Raw genomic sequence first — 22,629 nt, forward strand, 5'->3', positions numbered from 1 at the left:
TAAAAGATATTGTGCAGATTTCATGCATAGACACATGAGAAAATAAATGTTTTTAACCTGGATTTAGAAATGTCTACATTTCGTGACAGTTTCATCTCCTCTGGCAGTTTGTTCCACTTGTTTGCAGCATAAAAGCTAAATGCTGCTTCTCCAGGTTTAGTCTGGACTCTGGACTGGACCAGCTGACCTGAGTCCTTGGATCTAAGAGCTCTGCTGGGTTTATATTCTCTGAACATATCACAGATGTAAACCATCAGCAGGCTTTTAAAATCTATTCTGTGACTGACTGGAAGCCAGAGTAAAGATTTTAAAGCTGGTGTGATGTGTTCAGATCTCTTAGTCCTGGTTAAAACTCTAGCAGCAGCGTTCTGGATGAGCTGCAGCTGTTCAATGCTCTTTTTGGGAAGTCCAGTTAAAAGACCGTTACAGTAATCGAGTCTACTGGAGATGAATGCATGGATGAGCTTCTCCTGGTCTTTTTGGGAGAGAAAACCTTGAATTCAAGGCCCATGAAACAGAAATACTGTGAGTTCAAAAATGACATCAGGCCTCGGCCAATGAAAACCACACACTACCCAGTTTTTCTCTTAATGTGTTGTGAGATATACTAAGTGGGGTTTGGCTTACTTTGAACAGAGTATTGCAAGTAAGTAGACATAAAGGCATATTTAGAAGGTCAATTAAGCATTTAAGGAGTTTGAATCCATTTCCAAACCTCCTACAAAACACATCATGAGTTAAAACAAAATTTTTACAACACGAACAAACAAATTGAAGTGAAGTTATGTTGTGTTAAACTGTGTTAATCTGAAGATTAAAAGCCTTTGTAACATATAGGCCAGTGCCTCACATCAGCCTCTGTACTACAGCATCTTTCTCACTGGTTATCTGATATCTGTGTCGTCCCCAGCCCGAGTGGGAATGAAAGGGGGTTTCACGGTGAATTCCTAGATGTAACTCTATCACATGTTAAGTAAGGCACAGGACTGCACTAGGATGTAAAACCTGGGACATTTAAGAGGAATTAAGCTCTGAGTCTTCCAGGGCGGAGCAGACTGAAAGGGAGAGCACAATTACCGAGGTCCTCGGGCTCTATAACGTCTGCAGAAAAGTTACAAGGCTTTCCACTTAAAGGCTGACCCCAACCTCAGAGCAGATCCAAATATCACTTTGAGGGGATTTGTTTGGTGGATGGGCTCCAGGCAGTTTAATGAGCTTCACAGCCATCCACAACACAGCAGCAGGCAGAGCTGGAACTGCTCAGATATACAAGGACACTGAACACTGATCCCCACCCGCCTCCTGAAGCAAACATCGAATAGAATGTGCTTGTAACAGTATTATTATCTGAATATACTTCTTATATTTCACAAGAGTAAAGATTCTATCTCAGTCCTTTTTTTCTCATCTTATTTCGGCTCCTCAGTCTTACCCGTGCACACAGGCCTGTGTTTGGTGGTTGTAGAAGGACCCCTGAGGGCAGACGCAGCCTTCCTCACACTCCTCCCCACAATGCTGAGGGACGGAGAGGGAGGAGCACCGCCGCTGACAGGAGGACACGCAGGTGCCGTACTGCATGGTGGCAGGACAGGTGACCGCTGAGGGAGGACACAGTGTTCAACAAAGACTGAGACTAAGGTGGTCATATGAGGTCATAAAATACTTCATTAAAGGGGAACTCTGCTATTTTTAAACCGAGACCTTATTTCTGGCATGAAATACGTTCATCTACTCACCGGGAACAGTTTGGCGAAAGTCGTCCTTCCATGTAGATCCATATAACGGAGTGAACGGGGCAGAGATGATACAGCCTCTAAATAGGGCATTATCTGTCTTTATTTCACCAATACTTTAAGAAGAATGAATGAACGAACATGTACTATAGCTCTGTTATTTAACAGTACTATAGACTTCATCCACACGCCCCCCTGCAGCACAGCTCATTCACTCCGGTAAGAACGTCCATCTTACTCAAAGTCGTCGTTCACGTTGTCAAAATTTGATAAATATCCTGCCATGTTGCACAAAACTATCAGCAGCAAACTCTGTGTGAAGTTAGCCGACTGTCACAGAGCACGGAGTGAATAAACTGTGCTGCAGGGGGGCGTGTGGATGAAGGGGTCCCAGTAGAGTGCCTGTGTAGAAATCCCTCCGTTAGCTCTCCTATAGCCGCAAGTAGCCACATAACAGCAGCTATGAGCTAACAGAGCTATAGTACGAGTTCATTCATTTATTCTTCTTAAAGTATTGGTGAAATAAAGACAGATAATGTCTTATTTAGATATTTAGAGGCTGTATTTTCTATGCCCTGCTCTTTCCCGTTATATGGATGTACACGGATCGAAATATCTTCCGAAGGACGCCGACTTTCACCAAACTGTTCTCAGTGAGTAGATAACAGTATTTCATGCCAGAAATAAGGTCTAGGTTTAAAAATACCGGAGTTCCCCTTTAAGGAGTAAACATGATCATTTTAGTTTATCAGGTTCAACAATAAAACAGAGATTTCAGCTAAAATTTCTGCATTTCAACCACACCTTGTATAAATGAATTAAAACTACACTCCTGTGCAAAGGTGAGCCACCTCTCATTTCTTTATACACTGACAGGAAAGCAGCAATTTGTTGAAATGTGCAAACATAAATGGATTTACAGTATATAAGGCAAAGCCATGCGTGTAAATGGAGCCACAGAGTCAACTTGGTCTCACAGAAATACATTAAATTAACACAACTACTTGACACCGCATTGCCATATAACTACCTAAAAAGCACTAATGAATGGATAAATGGAACAATAAATCTTGTATTTATTCCACACTGCCACCATCCTGAGTTTTCCCATCAAAAGTCCATTTTTTCCATTGTTTCCAGCACAAGTAAAGTCCTGTTTATGTTTCCAATCCACAAAAGGAGATGGTTGCAGAATTTCAGCCCGATACATGAGAATGACACACGTTGTTAAGGATTTAGTGCTTATTTCACACACTTATTTCTGTGTCTTTACTTGTGTTTCACCTCTGCACCAACGAAATTTAGCTCTGATTTTGCTGATTGAAAGACAAACGGAAAAAATTAATAAATGTAGCAGGTATTTGCTGTGTGAAAAGCCTCGGAACCAGGTCCTAACTAAGTACATTTTTCTGATCTTAATGTTTTATCGTGCTATAATCAAACAGGTTCAATTTCTGTGATATGATCCTGATAAAAACTCTCAATATTTATTTCAATCTGGGCATACATTGAACCTGGTCATACTGAAACATATGAAATTACCAACACCTCTTTTAGATTACATCAAATAGTGATGATACTAAGCTGACTGCAGTCCCTATGAAATAGTTCTTGAAGATCAGTGGGTGAGACACTAGTTTCTTGTAATTGTGGATATCTTCAGATACATGCAGTATTGATATAAAGAGAGCTGCTCTCTTGCGCTATCATTTGTCATATCCAGCACTCTTAACAGATTTTCCACTCGCATTTCCAGCTGTGGGAGCATCTTCTGTGTTTGTAGCAACTGCAGAAACAGTCCAGACATTCTTTAACGTCTCCGGTGTTCTTTAATAAAGCCGCGGAAAGATCAGTTAGCAGCTTTTGTCATGGTGGAGATTCAAGAGAGATTCTGTATTGATTAATATTAAATTGGCTTTCTGCCAACAGATAGCCCTTTGCAAAGTGGAACTTGAAGATTAACATCAATATTTCTTTAAAATAGATGCATTCAGGAAATAAGCTGTGAACATAAACAGCATAAACAGCGATTTGGGAGGGACTGTTTCTCATGGCAGGAGGTACATTTGCAGACAACATCTCCTTCGCCTGCAGACAAAATATCTTTGAACACTCACCACAGTCGGATACGTGCGATCGAAAGTCGATGATGACAGAAAATCTGCGGCAGTGTCGAGCATAGTGGGCCAGCGCTGAGCAGAGGCAGGGTGTCCCACACTTACAGGTGTCTGCGCGGCACTGCTGATGGAAGGGTGTCGGGCTGAGGTACTCGTGACAGGCGGAGAACAGGTCGTGGTTCAGCACATCACACATCTCTGAGGCATAGGTCACTAAGCATGGGGGGGGAACGGGAAGACAGCAGGTCACACAGGACATGCAGAAACATGCAAACTTCAGGAGGAAGTTTGGAAAGAGACTGCAGAGGTTTACTTTTATTCATTGAGCACATGCTTTCATTCAAAGCAATTCATTGGGAAGCAACATTTCAGCTTCAGGACCGTGATAAAAAATGGTGTTAGCAAAAGAACAGGGTCTGAGTAGAAAAGGTAGAAGGAAGTGCAGCTTAGGTGTGCTAAGGTGTTGAGTCTTTGGTGGCTTCTTCCACCATCATGAAACCACGGACGAGAACAAATGTTTTTCTCTACTTAAACACAAAAGAGGAGGAAGAAGAACTGACCCGCCTGCTGGTGAGAGTCACATGGGTCGAGCTGAGGTGTACTCAGGCTGAGGGAGCAGGCTGATGACACCTTCCAGGTGTTCCCAAACAGGTAAGGAGTGCTCTCTATCATCCCAGATGGAGATCTGAAGAAATGCCAGAGAAAAATTCATTGCAAAAACGGGGAGGTGGAGCACGTTTTCATACAGCAAAACTGATATCAGAAAGTCATCCGGTGCAGCCATTGTTATCATAAAACCTGAGTCTGTTGATGAAGTGCCACCTTTTTACTGTTGGGGTTAAAAGTTTTACATGTGGCTACTACAGTTCTACTTCATAAGAATGTGTGCATATTGAAAGCTAATGCTGGTACAGCAGAATCTGTTCCAGCTTTACAAAATTAGTTATCATCATGTTTTTTTATTGTTGTTCTGTAGCAGCATATACAAATGTATTTATATTTCTTTATTTCAGGAGGTTTTGGTGTTTAAATAAATCTGGAGACTTCTTACCTGAATTTCATATAAAAATCTAATTTCCACTCAAAGGTTTCCAAGAATTGTAAATTCACGAAAAAGGTTATCTAGAACTGGTGCGAGTAAAATTGTACCAACAATTGTTGCGCTTCCCCTCTGCTGCAACAACTGTGGCAGATCTGCAGACCTGAGCATTAATATTTACTCTGAATCCTGAGTTGGACAGCCAATCAGCCCACACAGCGGGTTTGAAAGTGAGTTTCCAGTCGTCTTGCAGACAGGTAAAACTGATTAATCTTGTCTATTTCATCTGCAAGTTGTTCCTATCAGTTTTGGAGATTTTACAGAGAGTAAATGAGAGTTTTTTGCGCTCACAGTTGCAGCCCCAAGCTGTAAAAGAGGGTGCCATCATTGGAAATCAGCATGTGCACCTGGGTGTTGTTCTCCAAAAAATGCCAAAACAATCCCCACAGCTATTGCAGAGTCATAGGTGGAACTTAATGGGAACTTAACACTTACCTATTGCTTTGAAAAGCCTGATATTAGCCTCCGTTTTACAAATGTATGTTTTGTTCATGGACTTTCTGCATTGCTGCCTTGCTGCCAATATAGACTCTACGGCTTCTAATTTGCAGAAAATGAGCACTAATGAGACTAATATTTAGTTAGTGCTCCTCGTCACTTTACTGAGGGTATGGTATCCTGTCTTGGACCTCTAACTACAAATATAAAGCACACAGAGAGATGTTTGGGGTTATTCTGATCAACTTAAACTAATGCATTGAGAATCTTGTCTAATCTTGCTTTTGCAAATCAGAAAGATTTCCAAAGATAAATACTGTAAATGTACCTCCAAAATTACAATTGTTCCAACATTTTCTCATCAGTTCTGATGTAAATTACTGTACAGCTTCCTGAATGATACAACAGCTGCCCATCTGAGGTCCTTCATTGTCTGTAGATATATGATATGCATGTTTTATCACACTATCATCGACTGTTCTATGCTGTTGTCTGATGGGGGAGTTGCACTACAGACAAACTGGTAAAAAAGGCTGTAGTAAGTAGAAGACTAGACCCTCTCAGTGCTGTGGTGGAGCAACGGATTTGGAGGAAACTGTATTCTGTTTTGGAGAATAATAAACATCCTCTCTACAGCATCCTGGCAGGTCAGAGGAGCGGCCGCAGTGAGAGGCTGCAGGACTGAGAGGTTCAGGAGGTCCTTTGTCCCCACAGCCATGAGGCTTTTTAATAGTGACACGTTCTTCTTCAATGTATTTATTTATTTATTTCGTCATTGATTATTAGTATTATTATTATTGTGGTTGTTTAGTGAGCAATCATTGTAAATATTTGTAATTTTTTTAGCTACTCAACTAATTTGAATTTCCCCCACTGGGGGATAAATAAAGTATTTTTCTGTTCTATTTCTATTCTATTCTATCTGGGGTCGCTGTAGCTCCGGAGGAAGAGCGGTCAGTGGTTCAACTCCCGGCCACATGTCAAAGTGTCCCACTGAACCTTATGTTGCCTGCAGATGTGTCCATTAGTGTATCAGTGTGGCTGAAAGCCCTTTGAGTGGTCAGCTGGACTCGTCCATTTACCATCAACAGGTGACCCATCACAAACATTTAATGCAAGGAACACATCTAGTGTCCAATTCTGGTCATTATTTACTTCACCTCAACTTCACATTTCAGTAAAAGTGCAAGATCAAACACAAGCATCATAATTCACCCCTAAACATAACTTTTATCTGTCCCAGCTCAGCAGCCCCTGCAGTGATTTCTCTCTGCTGTCTACTGGAGCCGATACTGATACCAGAACAGTGCAGGCTTCAGCCGACTGAAGAGTCCCGCTTGTCATCACGTTTTACCTTTTACTCTTTGAATAAGATGAGCAGCGTCAGGTGCTATCAGTGTGTGTGGAGTCAGGACTCATTACCCTGTTTGTTTTGGACACATCACATGTAAAACATCTGTAATTCATCAGATTAAACTATGATCAGGTAAAACCAGCAATAAAAAGTGTTTCATACAAAACAAAGAGACAAATATAAAACTGCACACGTTATCATTTTAACTGCAGTCTTTTCAGGAAGCGTTCCCAGTTTTCTCTCGAGCAGCAAGCGACCACTTCAACCACCAACACTAATATATATCCACTTACAGCTGTTAGACAACATCCGGCCTTTATGGTCGACCATTACGACACGGCACAGTGGAGCCCCTATTCCACTAACAGTAAATTCCTTGTTGAAGTGGTGTGTCCAGTTGGGTGCTCATCTGGCCCACCTAAAAGAGCTGATCAGAGAGCGAGGCTTTTGATGCTGAGCCGCCCGACTCGTGTGCATTACAGAGAGAGAGAGCACTTCCCCATCACCTCCCTCTGAAACAGGAGCACTCTCCCTCTTTACCACTGGAGAGGGGAGGGGTTAAAGCAGGGCGCAGGAGGGGTCAAAGGTTAGCCGGCACACACTTACAGGAAGTCATCTTGAATGTTGCCGTTGAAGGTGCCGCAAAGCCCCACCGTGTCGTCCTTCCACAGCTCGTCGGCCTGCAGGTAGAGACGAAACTCCGTCCAGCTGTACTGCAGACGCAGGCCGAACGCCGTCCTCACCTGGACAAACATGGACGACAGCTCCTGGATGTGGAAGACGTCTGCGGGAGATGAGGAAGGATTTGAGATGCCTGCTCTTTTAATATCTCATCTTTAAAAACCTGCATTGTTTACATACACAGCAACAAATTTACATTCTTCTATTTTCCTGCTTATTTTATGCGCATCGGTCCGTGTTTGACACATTCACGCCACCTGTCGATCATTGGAGTGTCAGCAGGGCTGTGCATTGCATCATCTCTGCATTCATGCTCCTGCACATGCCAACAGCCCTGCTGGTCCCGCTTCATCCCATTAAAAGCAGCCAGAAACTGCACAGACATGTTTAAAGAGTAAGCTAACATTCTTTAAAATTGTGTTTTTGTTCATTTTTAGAGGTTTAACATCTGGCACTGCGAGTTTACTTTTTCAAATTAAAGTCTTTTGTTAGCATTTTCCATTTTAAGACTCATTTGAAGCTGACAGTGACACTATTTGAGCAACTCTGTGGCGAGATTTATCAAATTTTGCTGTATGTGTGTAAAGAAACATGATTTTTTTTGGGTCAAGTTTATCAAACAGATTCAGTTCAATGGATAAATACATCTCCACAAATTGGCATTAGCAATCTAAATCTTATTTTTCAATGATTCTGACTGACCTACCTGTAGCAACATCACCTAAAAAGTCATTATTTAAACATCTAAACCTTTCAACCTTTTTAGATTTTCATTTACTGACAATCAGACCAGTCTTTTCAATTATTCGTGTCAATTATCTGGGAAATTTATTACTCAGTGCAAGTAATATAAAAGAATTCTTAAACCCAAAACTGATGCTGAAGAGCTGTTTGATAAATGCTGCATGACTGATAATAAAAAGTGCTATTGAATAATGTTCTGCACCAATAAATGGGCACATTTTTGGGTCTGTTTAATAGAAATATTTCTTTTTCATGTCTGAAATTATAGCATTTTGTTCTGTGACAGTACGAGAAGGACTGATGATTAGATTATAGGTTGAATGCAATAAGGAGTGCAAAGCACTTTGCAAGAATCTATAACAGAGCAAAAAGTAAGTGTTCATGTTATTACTCATTGAGATACAAAGTATCAGATCATTCTCACAGATTCGCATGAAACACACAAAAGACTGTGGACTCGATCATGAAAACACTGGTGTGTAAGGAGAGCAATACTCAGAGGGAAAGCATTTTGTGAAACACAATGTAAGCACTAACTCAGAACAGTATTGGGAAAATTTTTCTTCAATAGCACAGCTGTCATTCAATCTGTTTCTGCCATGAGCCACAGAGTGCTGAAAGAAGCGGAGTCCTGGATGTGAACAATGCTGGAAGGTGATAAAAGATGAGAAGGTTACCGTCAGAATAGGGCAGCGAGATGCGGTACTGTCCGGCCATGAAGACCTCTCCAACGTGACTCAGTGTGATCTCTGTTCTTGGATCCTCGTCAATAACCAGGTTAACTGATTGGATGCAAGCCCCATCCAAATTCTGTAATTGAGACAAGATGGTATTTTCCCAAACAACAGCAGTTCAGACACACAATGAATGTAAAATAACAGGATCCCAGGCAACAGTTTGGAGGCTTAATAGACATGTCTTTACTGCAGTGTCCTACGTTTCTTATCCTTTGAAATAAATCAGGTTCCAACATCTGTGTGAATAATGTTTGAGTCGTATTGGGTGGATAATTAGGTGTACAAAGGACGTGTTTTCATTCTTGAATAATTCTTGTACTTCTTTGAGCTCTCTTTGTTGGGAATAAGTCTACTTATTATAGCGTTTTGCTGCCACTTGGAGGCAGTCTCAGAAATATGAGGAGCAATCTGAGCTGTGGGCTGCTCTTGGTTGTGTTAGTGCTGTTGTTGGTGCTTTAGCTTTGCTCTGCTGGTGTAGAAAAGAGGATATATATACAGGGACACGTAAGTATAAACAGGTCCTAATGCTCTTTACCTGCTCTTACTTTGCCCTTTAAACATATTTAGTATTTATGCTGAACCATGGTTTCTTACTGTGATGAATCTCGAATGTTGCACGTCACTTACACTGAAAACAAATGCCAAATTGCATCATTTCTTCAATTTTCCCTGTCACTTGATGTTTTATTAGAGCCAGTCAGCATTACAAACACCAGCCACTGTTAGTGAATGCCATTAAAAAATATCCGGTAGTGTTTTAAACAACATTTATGCTAGATATTAATGGATCTGCAGCACCACAGAGTTCAACTATTTGATGGGCTGTTCATGTACAGAGGCTGAAAGTCTCTGAAAGGAAAAAAAACTGCTGTTAAGCTGATTTTATTGCTTCTTTTGTGGATTAGGCAGACCGAGCAGTATGCTAGCTTTTTTAAATGTTGCTCACGACTGCCTCTCGCTCAAGCTTCTCTTGCTTCTAGATGAAATAGCTGCTGTTTCTCTGGAACCAGTTTTCCAAGTCAATAGCTGGTCATGTTGTCTGATTATTTGCTGGAAACACAAAGAACTGGCTGGAGATCAGCCACTGGCTGTGAAGCACTGAAAATGCTTGTCAAAAGGGAACAAATGAGAACGGTGAGTTTGAACGAAAACATCAAAGTGAGAGACCAGACATCAAACCAGTGAGCTGAAAGACTCCAGGTATCAGTGAATAAAGGGAGCACCTTCATACAAGGGGCCATGTAGCCCACTGGTAATTAGTTGGTCAGCTAATAGTTTTCTTGTCTAAATTTGGCCATATCTGAAACATATCAGGGGATAAATGACAGGCAGCATGAAGGCTGATGCGCCTTCATTGCACATCACTATCCTGAGATATGGAGGCAGAATTAGGGATCAAGACTGATGGACTTCTGATCCACCATTAGAGCTAGTCTCAGAGTCGGATCAATGAATGCATTTCACTGCTGGTTGGCACAGTGTAACACACTGCGCTCTGTCTGGTCTATAAATCAGCAACAATGGCAACTAAAACAAGGTTGTCTTACGTGTGAGAATGGCTTGTACATATGAGACATTTCAACAGTTTTTGAGAACAATGAAAGAAGTAAAAACAAGTTTTAACATCAGAATCCAAACAGTATATGACAGAAACTGCACTTCTTACATAAAAAAATGTCTGAATACAGTTCTTGCTAGTTTTAGGTAAGATGTACACACTCAAGGGGATTACTAAAACACAAAATCACCTTCAGCTCTGATGTTTTCAAAGTAAGGAAGCCTGCGCGTCACTGACAACAAACGATCTGCCTCTATGAATCGTCTCTTTCATAAGTGGCTGAGCTCCATAGCTGAAAGGTTTTAGCACCCACCTCCACCCTCCCCTCCTCCTCCTCTTCCCATCATTCACCTCCTATTTTCCTACATAACCTTCTCTCTGTCCAGGCCCCCTCACCACCCTTCCAGTGCCTCTCTTCACCTCCCTCTTCACTACAAAGCCGTCCACAGCTCTGTCAGTCAGGCCAGATAAGGTAATCCTGTTCACTTGGCTGTTAGAGGTCTCGGGCCTCTGCTCTGATGAGTGGGACATCTTATATCTCACCTCCTCCCCCTGTTTGCTGGGAAACTGGAGGCTTGGCGAGAGGGGAGAGCAGAAGAAGCCCTTAGTCTTTTGTCACGTTTTTTGTTCATTATCTACCCAAGCAGTTGCAGCGGAGCTCTTGAACAAAAATGAGCCAGACTCAACAGGGATTATTGAGCACTTAAATTTTGATATGATCTACATGACAGACAAATTGCATGAACCTGTAATCTGAGCCAGCAGTTTGTCTGCTGATGCTCAAGTGGCTGAAAGCAGAAAAAGAAGAAAGGTTAACCTGAAAAAGAATACGTGACAAAGGTTAAGGTTAACTCACCGCTCCGCAGGGCGCGTTCTGGATGGTGATCGTGAACTTCCCTGAGTTGCGACTTTTGGCGAGGACATACTGACATGTTGCAGGGAAGGTGTAGATTCGCCCATCAAAGGACTGAAAATACATATCGCCAGTCACCGAACACTCGCCTGTGGAAAAAAAGGCACACTTTTTACTGATTTCCATCACTCTTTGTAAGAAAATTACAACTCAAAACCATAATCTGGGAGGAAGACGTTGTAGCACTTAGTGACATCTAGCAGCCCAGTTTCAGCTTAATACCGTCTGCCTAAACATCCCCTAATTATCAAATCTGGCCAAATGCAAACAAAAAAGTAAGTCTTCAGGTTGGTGTTCCTGTCAGTCAAGTGGAAGAGAAACCTCATTTTCTGTAAATGGCTCATTCTAAGATAACAAAAGAGTTTTTTGGCACCTATTCCCAACTCTTTAATAAATGTATTAGTTTTTAATTCATCTTTAACTGCACTCTAAGTAGTAGCTGTGGAGCTTTCTCCTTCCTGTCCTTTTTCCCTTTATCTATTTTCGATTCTTTCAGAAGCTTCCTCCTTTCTTACATCTTAACCAGGAACCATCCTGTTTTTTCCTGCTAAACTACAAAGATTCCATTTTCCCATCCATCCAGCCCTCTGAGTCCATTTCTTGAATGCGTTCTGATTTTTTGCTTCAATGACTAGCTCCTTTTCATATATATTCATATATATTTTGCACCATTTCAAGGAACTTTCTTACCTACAGACTCTACAGCTTTCTCTTTTCCCATTTTTTGCCTGCTTAGTTGGAAAAATATGCTTTTATTTCTCAACACTTCATGTCTTTTTACTTTCTTACTCCTCCCGTCTTTCCATTCTTCCAAACTCAGGTAAATCCTGCAAGACCAATGACTGGAAAAGGTTTGAAGCTGGTTCAAGGTGGAACTGTCTGTCGGGTATCATTGCAAAGCCTCATCAGACCCTGCCCCTGGCTATCGAGCATGGTTCTTTCTGCTTCTTTCTCTGTAGAGGCCTACATAAGGACTTCAGCTTAGTCTACATATCATACTGAAAGAGTCCTCCAGTGGAGTTGGAGTAAAATTGTAGCCAGTGACAGAAGGAAGGCACAGACCTGGGCAGCTGTAGTCGGTGCAGTTCCACACTCCACCCACGCATGTGCTGAAAACAGAAAGCAGAGACGTCCACAGGTGGCTCTGGGAACATGAAAGGCTGAGCTAATAGCGGGAACACTGACAGAAACTGGACAGACTGAGCCCAGGTGGTCAGATCTGAGGAGATTAATAGGTTTGCATTGAATCTGCAGGAAAATATATTTTAAAAAATCTAAATAATTATGGCAAAGTATGGGCAAATAAATATATTTTGGGGAAAAAGAGGTTTGTAAGTTAAGGCAGGTTAAGTGCCTACTTAAGATCATTGGCAAATACATCACAATCACATCGATACAAAATAATTTATTCACAGTGCAGTAAAATACAGAGCACCGGAACTTATAAATCCAGCCTGTTTCAAAGTCCAGTCCTAATATGATGGCACAGGAGGTGAAAGCAGTTAAACTGACCAGTTGTTGCATTCCTCCTGCAGCGTCTGTCCAGAGGGATAAAACATCCCATGGTACTCACAGGGACAGTCAGAGGGCGTCACACAGCCTCCATTTTCATAGATCAGACCTGGAAACACAAATGCTGCATTTTAACCCACAGAGAACCAGCTTACAGGGCTTTAATACATGCCCATAAATGGCAGAAATGTTGTCATGATTCCCAGAGCCGATCACATCTGACAGGCATCGTGTCTCACCAGTATTTCACTTTCCAAATCATTCTACTTTTAGCCAGAATTCTTGAAATTGTGTTCACAAATGACAACCTGCACAGATTTGCAGGAGCTCTTCACATCATCTTGAGTCGAAAACATCACATTACAAACAACATGGAAGATGTATTATATAGCTAATAAAACATGTTCTGATGGATTAAAAAGAAAAGCATATCTGTTTGTAAAATGTGGGAGTTTAATGACTTTTTTTACCTCATATTAAAGCAAAATGTATACAATTCTGACATATTTAATGTTTTGAAAAATAAATACTCAATTTGTATGTGATGGTAGAAAAACTAAATTTAAAAAAGGTGACAGAGGATAACCAAAAGGTCAAAAGAAAAAAGAACACACGGTAAAAAGTTAAAGTAAATTAAGTTAGACATAATACCCGTGGAATTAGGTTTGTTTTAAGGCCCTACAACAAAACAGAAGCTCTAGTATAACCCAAACTCCAAATAAATGGGGACGCTGTGTGAAATATGAACGAAAAAGAATGCAATGATATGCAAATCGCCTCCAGTCTTTTTCACGGAAGGCCTTGCATATTTCAGGAGGACAGTGACACTCCCAAAGGTCCAACAACTGGCCTCCTCGGTTCCCAGATGTTTACAGATGTTGTTAAAAGAAAAGGAGATGATACACAGTGGAAAACATGGCCTTGTCCGTGTTGATGCCATTAATTTCAAGATAAGCTCATTTCCTTCCTGAACTGTGTTCAACTGTGAATAAAATGTTGCCTACTGAGATGAAATCACTGCATTCCCATTGATATGGTTGCAAAAGTATTATCTACAGTGAATCTTTTAAACTGAATAAGGAAGCAGATTGTGAGTAACTCACCATTGGGACAGTAGCACCCATCCAGGCAGGCCAGCTTGCTGTCAATGCATGTCCGCTCCAGGTTGCAGGATGCCGGGCAGCAGCTGATGCATTCCCTGTACTGCAGCCCCAGAGGACACTGCTTCGCTGGTCACAAAAATAAAACACAAACAAATACACACAATATTTCAACCTTAAATGCACAGACAGATGTTTGGGAATACGAGTGCAGCAGAAAAATGAGACAGAAAACTGGAAGTTTTACAGTTTTTGGCCTGTTAAGTCAGAAATGCAGCAGTGCGATAAGCAGTGAATCGACTTTTAAAAACAGTTTAATAATTGTGACATGATACTCATGCACTGACCAAATACACAGATTTATAACCTCCATTCTAGGTAGTAATTATTAGTCGTATTAATACAAGATCATAGTTAATAAACTACAAATACCACATGATTATAACACATGTGTATCTCCAGATTTTTGGTCCTGGGTGGCATGCAGTTTAAAACACCTGGAAAAGCGTACCACACTGAGGAATGTGCTGCCTCCAGTCGTGCAGTGGGTGGTCAGCATGAGCGCAGGCTCGGGCGTACTCACTGAACACCTGGCATACCACATCACCGCTGGGACCCGACCTTCAACAGAGCGAAAAAACAGAGAAGCACTCTTTGAGCGGAGCCAGGAGAGGTGTGGTTACACAACCAGGTACGCTGTGGAGGTCTGACTGTGCAGCTCGCATGTCTTCATCAAGGCTGTAAATGCAAAGCTAAAGCTGAAAGGTGGTATCTGTGATGTTCTCAGACCATTATTGAAGTTATCCGCTTTGGAAGCTTTTTAAATGTGGTGTCTGTGGTAGGGCTGGGTACCGAACTTCAGTTCTTTTAAGGCACCAAACGAAATGCTTCGGTCGTACCGAGTATCAAAACATGCCTCGTCTTTCGGTGCCAAGTTTCGGTACCCAGAGATCAATCACGTGATCAAGAACTGATCATGCTGCCCTCGATTGGCTGTATTAACGTTACACTTTGCCACATGCAGGAAAATGTGGTTCCGCCCACAGACGGGGTATGGAGTTGGGTGTGTGTCGTCGAACCGGTGAAACAATGCCACCGAGGTCAAAAGCGTGGCTCCATTTCACCAAGATTGATGCCAACAGTGCGCGATGCAACATGTGCCAAAAAGTCATCGCTGCTAAGGACAGCAACACGACTAATTTAATGAATTATTTGACCGTGCACAAAATCAATTTAAGAGCAGAAAGTTGCTCCGTGTTTTACTGCCAGAAGGTTAGACCGCAGCCATCCTCCTCTCAGCATTCATTGTCAGTCTGTGGACGCCACAGAGCCCGAGCGGCATCATTCAAAATCTCCACCGCTGGACTCGGCTTCATCTAAAAGCACCGAGGACGGCGCAGTGTGCGGTATTTTAACAGGTAAAGTTCAGCAAAATCCGGCAGTAATCTCAATGTTACTGCAACTTAATACGTGCAGAAAGCAGACATGTTGACTCTTCTGAAGAAAAACCGCTGAGTGAAAAGTATCCTCAGTGTGTAGGAAAGTGTTAGACACCAACCTGTCACCTGTTTGCAACTGTTTTGCTCTGGAAATTATTTGTTGTTAATTTTCTCTGGAAGAGAACTGCTTGGATTGGAAAAATACTGAGCTGAAAAATTATGTCTAATGTAATTTCCTTTTTGTTAGAATTGATATTATAAAATTGGTATCGAAAAAAATATCGCTCAGGAACCGGTATTAAAGTGAAGATATCGGTATTGGTACCAGTATCGAAAAATTTTGATTGAGCCCTAGTCTGTGGTTGTAGAAACAGACTGTTGAGGCTAATGTTAATCAAAGATATTCAGATTTAGCAGCACATATGATTATCTGAGTGGGATCCTTTTAAAATACAAAGTAACACACGTCCTAACAGTCTACTTTGTGTTAAATTCAAAGGAAAAAGACCAAAACGTTTTCAGGTGTGATTGAATATCCTCCTTTCTTTTAAAGGATGTTGTGAAGCATCAGAGGATGTGTCGAATTATTCAGAAAATAACTACGAAAGTGGTACAGACTTTGGTGTTTTCAGCATGTGTAAAACGTTGTGTGCCATGAAGACAAGCTAGTTTCAATCCAACATATTAGGCTTTAAAAACTAAAATAAAATGCTGATTTTATTGATTCTAATGATTTGAAAAAGCAAAAAGTTCATGGATCTTTTTTTTTTACCTCAAAAATGTCAGTATCATTCATTCTGCTGTAAAGACAGATGTGTGCCCAGTCTAAATAATAGTGAATAATTGTCCCCCTACATCTTGAAGTTTCTCTCTAGTTCCCAGAATAAAGTCCTGGCTCAGAGCCCAGACATGGAGCATGCTTTGACCACGTTCTGACTCAGATTTCCAGCTGAGTCAGTGAAGGAAAACACATGAAGCGAAACACTCTCTTCTCAATAAAGAATGAGACATTTAGATCAGAAGCATGAAGTCAAACATTCGGCTGGATTTTGGATGTAATGATTTCTGTTCCATCCCAAGCCTTCTTTTAACGCCACCTTCAGGTAAAAAATGTCCACCCAGAACATATCACATCTCCAGATTTAAAAAATTTGAGCTCAAATCATCAAAAGATCTGAAAAAGATAAACTATGGATCTTTGCATTTCACATCATATCAGTTCTCAGCATTTTTTCTGGAGGACAGAACAAAGTCATGTCAACAGTGAGATCTTAATCAGTTATTCTTACATGCAGAGGTCGTTGGAGCAGCTGGCCATGTAGGACAGTGGGCTCACAAAGTCGTGGCAGCTCTGAAATGGTGGGTCAAGCAGTGCTGCACACACCTCATCCACTTTCTGTAGCCACAATAAACACAAATACGCTTTTAATTCCCACAATTTAAATGCCTCGTTGTTTCATCTGGTTTCAGTTCTGTCATTTGTTTGACTGCTTCTATCGTTCTTACCTGGAGAACATGAGCATCAACTCCAGCACAAGGTGATGTGAAACCAGAGGGTACCGTGGGGCATCTGTCCTGGTGCGGAGCCGTCTCCACCCAGCTGTTTCCGAACAGTTCTATGTCGTGAGTCAGCACACCTGAGAGGCAGAGAAGAGGTCAGTCTGAGTGCTTCTTGTTTGTGTAAAAAGTTCATTGGACACAGCATCTACTTTACATCACATGGACTGTTTTCAGGGCATTTATCGCGTTTTTCATTCGTTTTCTACCTTCCAGGCAGCCATTGTTGAATAATTATAGTGAATAATTTGTGACAGTATCAGTGTTTTCATGATATTGTCCCTTTTTTGGATTTCCTGACACACTGTCCAGCGTGTGATTATGCTGGATTTTAGTCATGGAAAATGAGAAACTGGTGGAAAGTTTAAGGAAGTACATCGCTTGTTTACCAGAGATTTTAAGTTAGATTTTCTCCTTGTGCAACCAAAACAAAGAGACGCTCACAGTCCAGTACAGCCCAGTTCTGACCTCCTGTGTGGACTGTTTCACTGCTATATCAGGAACAAAATGATCTCACCGTAGCTCGTTTTGAGGTCGTCTTGGACGTCAGCATTGAAGTTGCCACACAAGCCGCAGGTTCTGCCCACGAACTCTGGGTTGAGTTTGATGTAGACGGAGCCGCTGTGTCCCTCCCAGGCGAGCGTGAAGCCCTGCTGCTGCGTCACCAGCACATACTGAGAGATCTGCTCCAGCTGCAGGTCATGGATGTGATGAGGCAGCTGCACACTGAACACAGAGACAGCGAATCCACCACGATATGTTCACCATCTTCTCGTCTCTAAACATTCCAGTTAATGCATAAAGGAAGAGAGCCGGGTTATACTGCTGACCTTTGATCTTTGAAGGTAACGTTGGTGGAGTGCAGCCGGATTTCGCCCTCCCACGGCAGGAAGATGCTGACGGATCGCTGGCAGGTGTAGGGGGCGGAGCTGCAGCCCGGATCATTGTGGACCTGCAAACATGAAGATGCAAGATGAAATTAAAAAAAGCACGAGTTCATCCATCAAACTAACAGCAAAGTTAAACCACGTTAAGATTTATTTCAAGGCTTTGAAAACTGCTTTATTTATTTGACTCTTACACCTGTAAGTCCATTACAGTGAAGAGTTCTTATGTTCTTACATGAGGTTTCAGACTTGTTTACTCAGTGTTGATATGAAATGGTGACTATTGCTTTTTAAAAAATATTTTTTTACTGATGTCAGAGTTCAGATTGTGGCATCATCTCAGTTTTAAAGGATTCATTTTAAGGAACAATTTTACCCAATCAGCAATTATTTCAGTAATATAATAGTTTTACAGCAATATTATAATGTTATTCAGATATCCAATATTATTTCAGAAATAATCAATTTTGTTTATTTATCTGTGCAACACCAGTTAGTGCAATTATATTACAGTTGATGTTCAATCTCTATATGCCAGTGTGAGAGAGAAAGAAATGGGGAAAAAATGTTAATCAATTATGTTTTTATTGTAAAACAATATATCTATGACAGAATGCCATCTGCTAGCTACACATTTACCATGACACATGCAAACCATGCGCAGTGCAAGTACCATCAATCTAACATGGTTCGGATTGGAGTAATAAGTCCTGCATCCCCAGTTTCTTTTTGTATATCCACAGAAATGTAAAATTCAATAGGCACAGATTACTAACAGAACAAAATATCTATACCATCATTGGCTTTGGTAACAATTTGAAAGTTGGCTTAGTTGCAATATATCTTAGCTTAGCTTAGCTTAGCTTAGCTTAGCTTAGTTTATAATTTAAGTGTTTTGAAAGTTGTAGACTTGATCGTGAAAGTAACTCAGACACCGTCGGTTCCTATTTGATGTAATTCTTGAGAAAAACATTGGTTTGTCTACTAAAAAAAAAATGGAAACAGCTCCCTGCTAACATGTTCCGATGGTTAAATCTGCAGAATGCTAAGGTTATATTTTCTTGTTAATAAAACGCTCCTTGTTATCATACAATCAATATCCATAATACATTTGAATCTTTTCTTGTTCCCTCCTTGGTTTGGCTTCCCCATAAAAAGATACAGTATCTGCTGTCTTTTTTCAGGAGAACAAAGTCCTGGTCTGTTGCAGGTACTTTCAAGGCATAGTGGGTAATTGCAGTATTTAATGATAATTGACTCTAATGACCAGATAGCTTTCACTAATCTTCAGAGCAAATCTTTTCCTCAGGCTGAGACCGAGCTCTGTGGAATCCCAACCCAGTTGAGTCCAAACATTCTCTTGTTGGAAGCAGGCATCAAACGGAAAACTCCTGGGCAGCTTAAAGCTGGGAGGATTCATTTTGTCTGAACTAACCTGGACGACGATGCTGGCCTGGGTGGTATCCTCACAGTCCCTCAGCAACGTGTACGTGCATCGGCCAGGGAAGTAGTAGTAGAGACCATCAAAGGTCTCAAAGTTGTACTGACCCCATGTCCTGCATGCCATCTCCCTTTCAAAGCCAGGATTTGGAACTGGGCATATCATATGAAAAGGCATGATTATGACAGCATTCCACATCAGCATTAAGCTCTGCATAAGCTGTTACGATCGATGAAAACCTGTGAGAAATGTGGTTTTACCATCATTCACTGCACAAAAGATTAATCTCACAACTTAACTCTGTATTTACTTTACTATTCACACTGTATGACGTTCTGCCTTAAAGCTTCATAAGACATAAGAACACATCTAACAAAACCTGACCCATCTCCATTAAGTTGGTGCATTACGTCTGATTACAAATGTTGATAGCGTCCTGTAATTATCCTGTAAAGTATTGTTGTTGTATTGTTCAGTGGATATTTGCTGAAAACAGTTGTCTGCTGGTGGTGAGACTTAAAGGGGAACTCCGGTATTTTTAAAACTTATTTCTGGCATGACATACATTTATCTACTCACTGAGAACAGTTTGGTGAAAGTCATCGACGCCCGCTGCTGCAGAAGTTTATTTACTCCATGCTCTGTGACAGTCGGCTAACTTCACATGCAGTTTGCTACTGATAGTTTTGTGCAACATGGCAGGATATTTATCAGATTTTGACTACATGAACAACAACTTTGAGTACGATGGACGTTCTTACCGGAGTGAATGAGCTGTGCTGCAGCAGCGGGCGTCGATAACATCATCCCAGTAGAAAAGTGTGTAGAAAGCCCTCTAAAACCCCCCGATAGCCGCCAATAACAACAACACAGCAGCTATGAGCTAACAGAGCTATAGTACACGTTCATTCATTCATTCTTCTTAAAGTATTGGTGAAATAAAGACAGATAATGCCTTATTTAGAGGCTGCATCGTCTAAGCCCCGTTCACTCCGTTATATGGATCTCCAGTTATCTAAATATCTTCCGAAGGACGCCGACTTTCACCAAACTGTTCTCTGTGAGTAGATGAACGTATTTCATGCCAGAAATAAGGTCTAGGTTTAAAAATACCGGAGTTCTCCTTTAACGGTGCAGTATGTGCAGTGTGAGCTCTTAGAATGAGCTAAAAGGGTTTAATGCAGGTCTAAAACCACAGGGGAACCACCAGGAAAGGCAGGTCAGTTCTGCAGATGACATTATAATGTTTCACACTTGAAAAGAAGAGGTGTAAATATATATAATATAAAATGATAATGGTTAAAGGCCGTTTATCTGCCTCAGTTCAGTACAGTTCATTGGCATTCTGGATCTCTGTATGTTTCGAGCTATGACAAGTCAAAATACAGGCAGTGAGTTTCTTTGTCTTTATACAATACAGACAAATGTCTACATCTATAATTTGAATATAAAACAAACAAAACAAATCAATCTTTTGCTGTGTTGAACTTAGTCAACCTGAAGACAAAAAAAAAAAGCTGTTTGAGTATTATCAAAATGATTAGATCATTAAAAATAAGATAAATTTGTATCAGTAGAGTAGAGTGCATAACATCTCGATTCAGTAAACACTGTAAACTTTTACTAAACTCAAATGGCACATTTCAAAGGTGTTCAGCCAGTGTTTAAGTGGATTCCACAAAGAGGATTGTGTGTCAGGTGTGTTGTCAGGGTTTTACCTGTCTGACATCTGTGTCCAGTGGCCTGATACAAGCTGCAGTCACATGACTGCGATTGAACGCACTGTCCTCCATTCAGACAAGAAAAGTCACAAGGCTCCCCTGAGAGAAAACAGTTAAGCAATTAGATTGCTGCTCATTGGACTGGAAACCTTGAAAAAAGGGGAGTAATTACGTATTTCTTCCTGTTAAACTAAATGTGTACAGCAGAAATAAGGTGGGTTCCTTTCATATCCCACAGAATATGTGCATCACCTGGGTTTATGAACACTGGAACAAGTGAGTAAAAAGTCGCCACCTGTCAGAGCCACCCCCACCTGTAAGAACTCATCTGAGCCTGTGGAGCCTTAAATATTCTGGTCACTGAACGCACCACCAACTACCAAATGAACTCCCTGATCTCAGACTAACACCATCTGCTCAGCGGCCTTACAGCTCGTCTGCCCAGTCAGCCAAGTCGCACACAAGCACAGATACAACAATAAAGAGGACTGTGAGGAGTGATGGGTTGATGAAACAGACAAAAGCTATTTTCCCTTCTGTTCATTCCAAGAGAGGGAAATACCTCTGAAGACTCATGTGTCACTGTGTTAAAAGCCAACATGGAAACATTTATCTTTCAAAAAGGATAAACATTACCTTTTCTTCTCAGTTGGCTTCTCTTTAAGCAATTATGAAAACAGTCTAGAAAGTGAAATGCAGGTGTACCTCCTTCCACAGTCCTTTCATTCATCCATTTTTTTCGCCCTTCATTTAGCTTTCATGAGTCTTCTGAAACCTACCTGGAATCCTACGTTTCGATGACCTCAGGGCTTCCTTTGCCTGCCTGGTGAGCAGCGAAACATTAACAGCACGCTCATTTGGTGAAAAGGCTCCGCTGACTGGGCTTCCTGATGATCTTACACCAGATGTTGATTGGGGATTTAGTGACTGGTCAGTGGGTGCTGACTTTGACCGGGATTGGTTATTGGATGTAAAGCTGTGTGACGTGTGGTGGGAGGTTTTTGAGTTGGTCATCGATTGATCAGCTGGTATTAAAGCGGTTGCTGATGTGAGTGAGGATTGACGGGATGTCTTTGAGGCAGTTGATTGGCTCAGTGGTGTTTGGTTGGCTGACACTTGGCTTGGTTTTGTAGCGCTGTCTCTTGAACGCTCAGATAGGATCTTGGCAGGTGATTTGCTGACTGGTGATTGACCAACAGGCCCTGTGCTTATCGGTGATTGTCCAGTCTTTTTTAATGGTGATTTCCTGGCTGGAGCTTTACTGGTTTGTGTTGGCTTTGCTATCATGGAACTGCCTGATGATGATGATGATGATGATGATGATGTGCTCACTGGTGATTGGCTGACTGATTCTGTGTTTGCAAAAGGCTGGCTAAGAAGTTCCGTGTCTGTTAAGGACTGAACCGAAGGGGTTGTACCGCCTGGTGATTGGCTGGCAGGTCTTGTAGCTGTTGATGGCGAGTTGATTTGTGAGTGTTTGGGGTCTGCTGTTTTAGTTCGTGTTTGACTGGATGGTGTGGTGCCTCCAGATGATGGGTGGGATATTGTTGCAGTTGGAGATTGGCTGAATTGGGCTGTGGTTGTCATAGATTGGCTAC

General features: G+C 41.4%; 1 protein-coding gene across 1 annotated transcript in view; it reads right to left on the bottom strand.

Moving 5' to 3' along the window:
- The window catches only part of otog (otogelin), a 61,744-nt gene extending 39,426 nt beyond the window's left edge, over window positions 1-22,318 (bottom strand). Inside the window, exons 1-16 of the mRNA XM_072381154.1 lie at window positions 21,811-22,318; window positions 19,305-19,462; window positions 17,813-17,934; window positions 17,500-17,708; window positions 16,932-17,062; window positions 16,715-16,821; window positions 14,498-14,607; window positions 13,990-14,115; window positions 12,887-12,995; window positions 12,374-12,483; window positions 11,318-11,463; window positions 8,844-8,976; window positions 7,348-7,525; window positions 4,411-4,535; window positions 3,851-4,063; window positions 1,433-1,598 (exon numbers count right to left, since the gene is read on the bottom strand). Of these exons, the coding sequence (XP_072237255.1) occupies window positions 1,433-1,598; window positions 3,851-4,063; window positions 4,411-4,535; window positions 7,348-7,525; window positions 8,844-8,976; window positions 11,318-11,463; window positions 12,374-12,483; window positions 12,887-12,995; window positions 13,990-14,115; window positions 14,498-14,607; window positions 16,715-16,821; window positions 16,932-17,062; window positions 17,500-17,708; window positions 17,813-17,934; window positions 19,305-19,462; window positions 21,811-22,318 (2,651 nt within the window). The remainder of the gene's footprint in view (window positions 1-1,432; window positions 1,599-3,850; window positions 4,064-4,410; window positions 4,536-7,347; window positions 7,526-8,843; window positions 8,977-11,317; window positions 11,464-12,373; window positions 12,484-12,886; window positions 12,996-13,989; window positions 14,116-14,497; window positions 14,608-16,714; window positions 16,822-16,931; window positions 17,063-17,499; window positions 17,709-17,812; window positions 17,935-19,304; window positions 19,463-21,810) is intronic.
- Between the last annotated feature and the right edge of the window lie 311 nt (window positions 22,319-22,629).

The sequence above is a fragment of the Leuresthes tenuis genome, unplaced genomic scaffold, assembly GCF_036924035.1.
Source record: "Leuresthes tenuis unplaced genomic scaffold, fLeuTen1.0.hap1 SCAF_2, whole genome shotgun sequence".
NCBI lineage: Eukaryota > Metazoa > Chordata > Actinopteri > Atheriniformes > Atherinopsidae > Leuresthes > Leuresthes tenuis.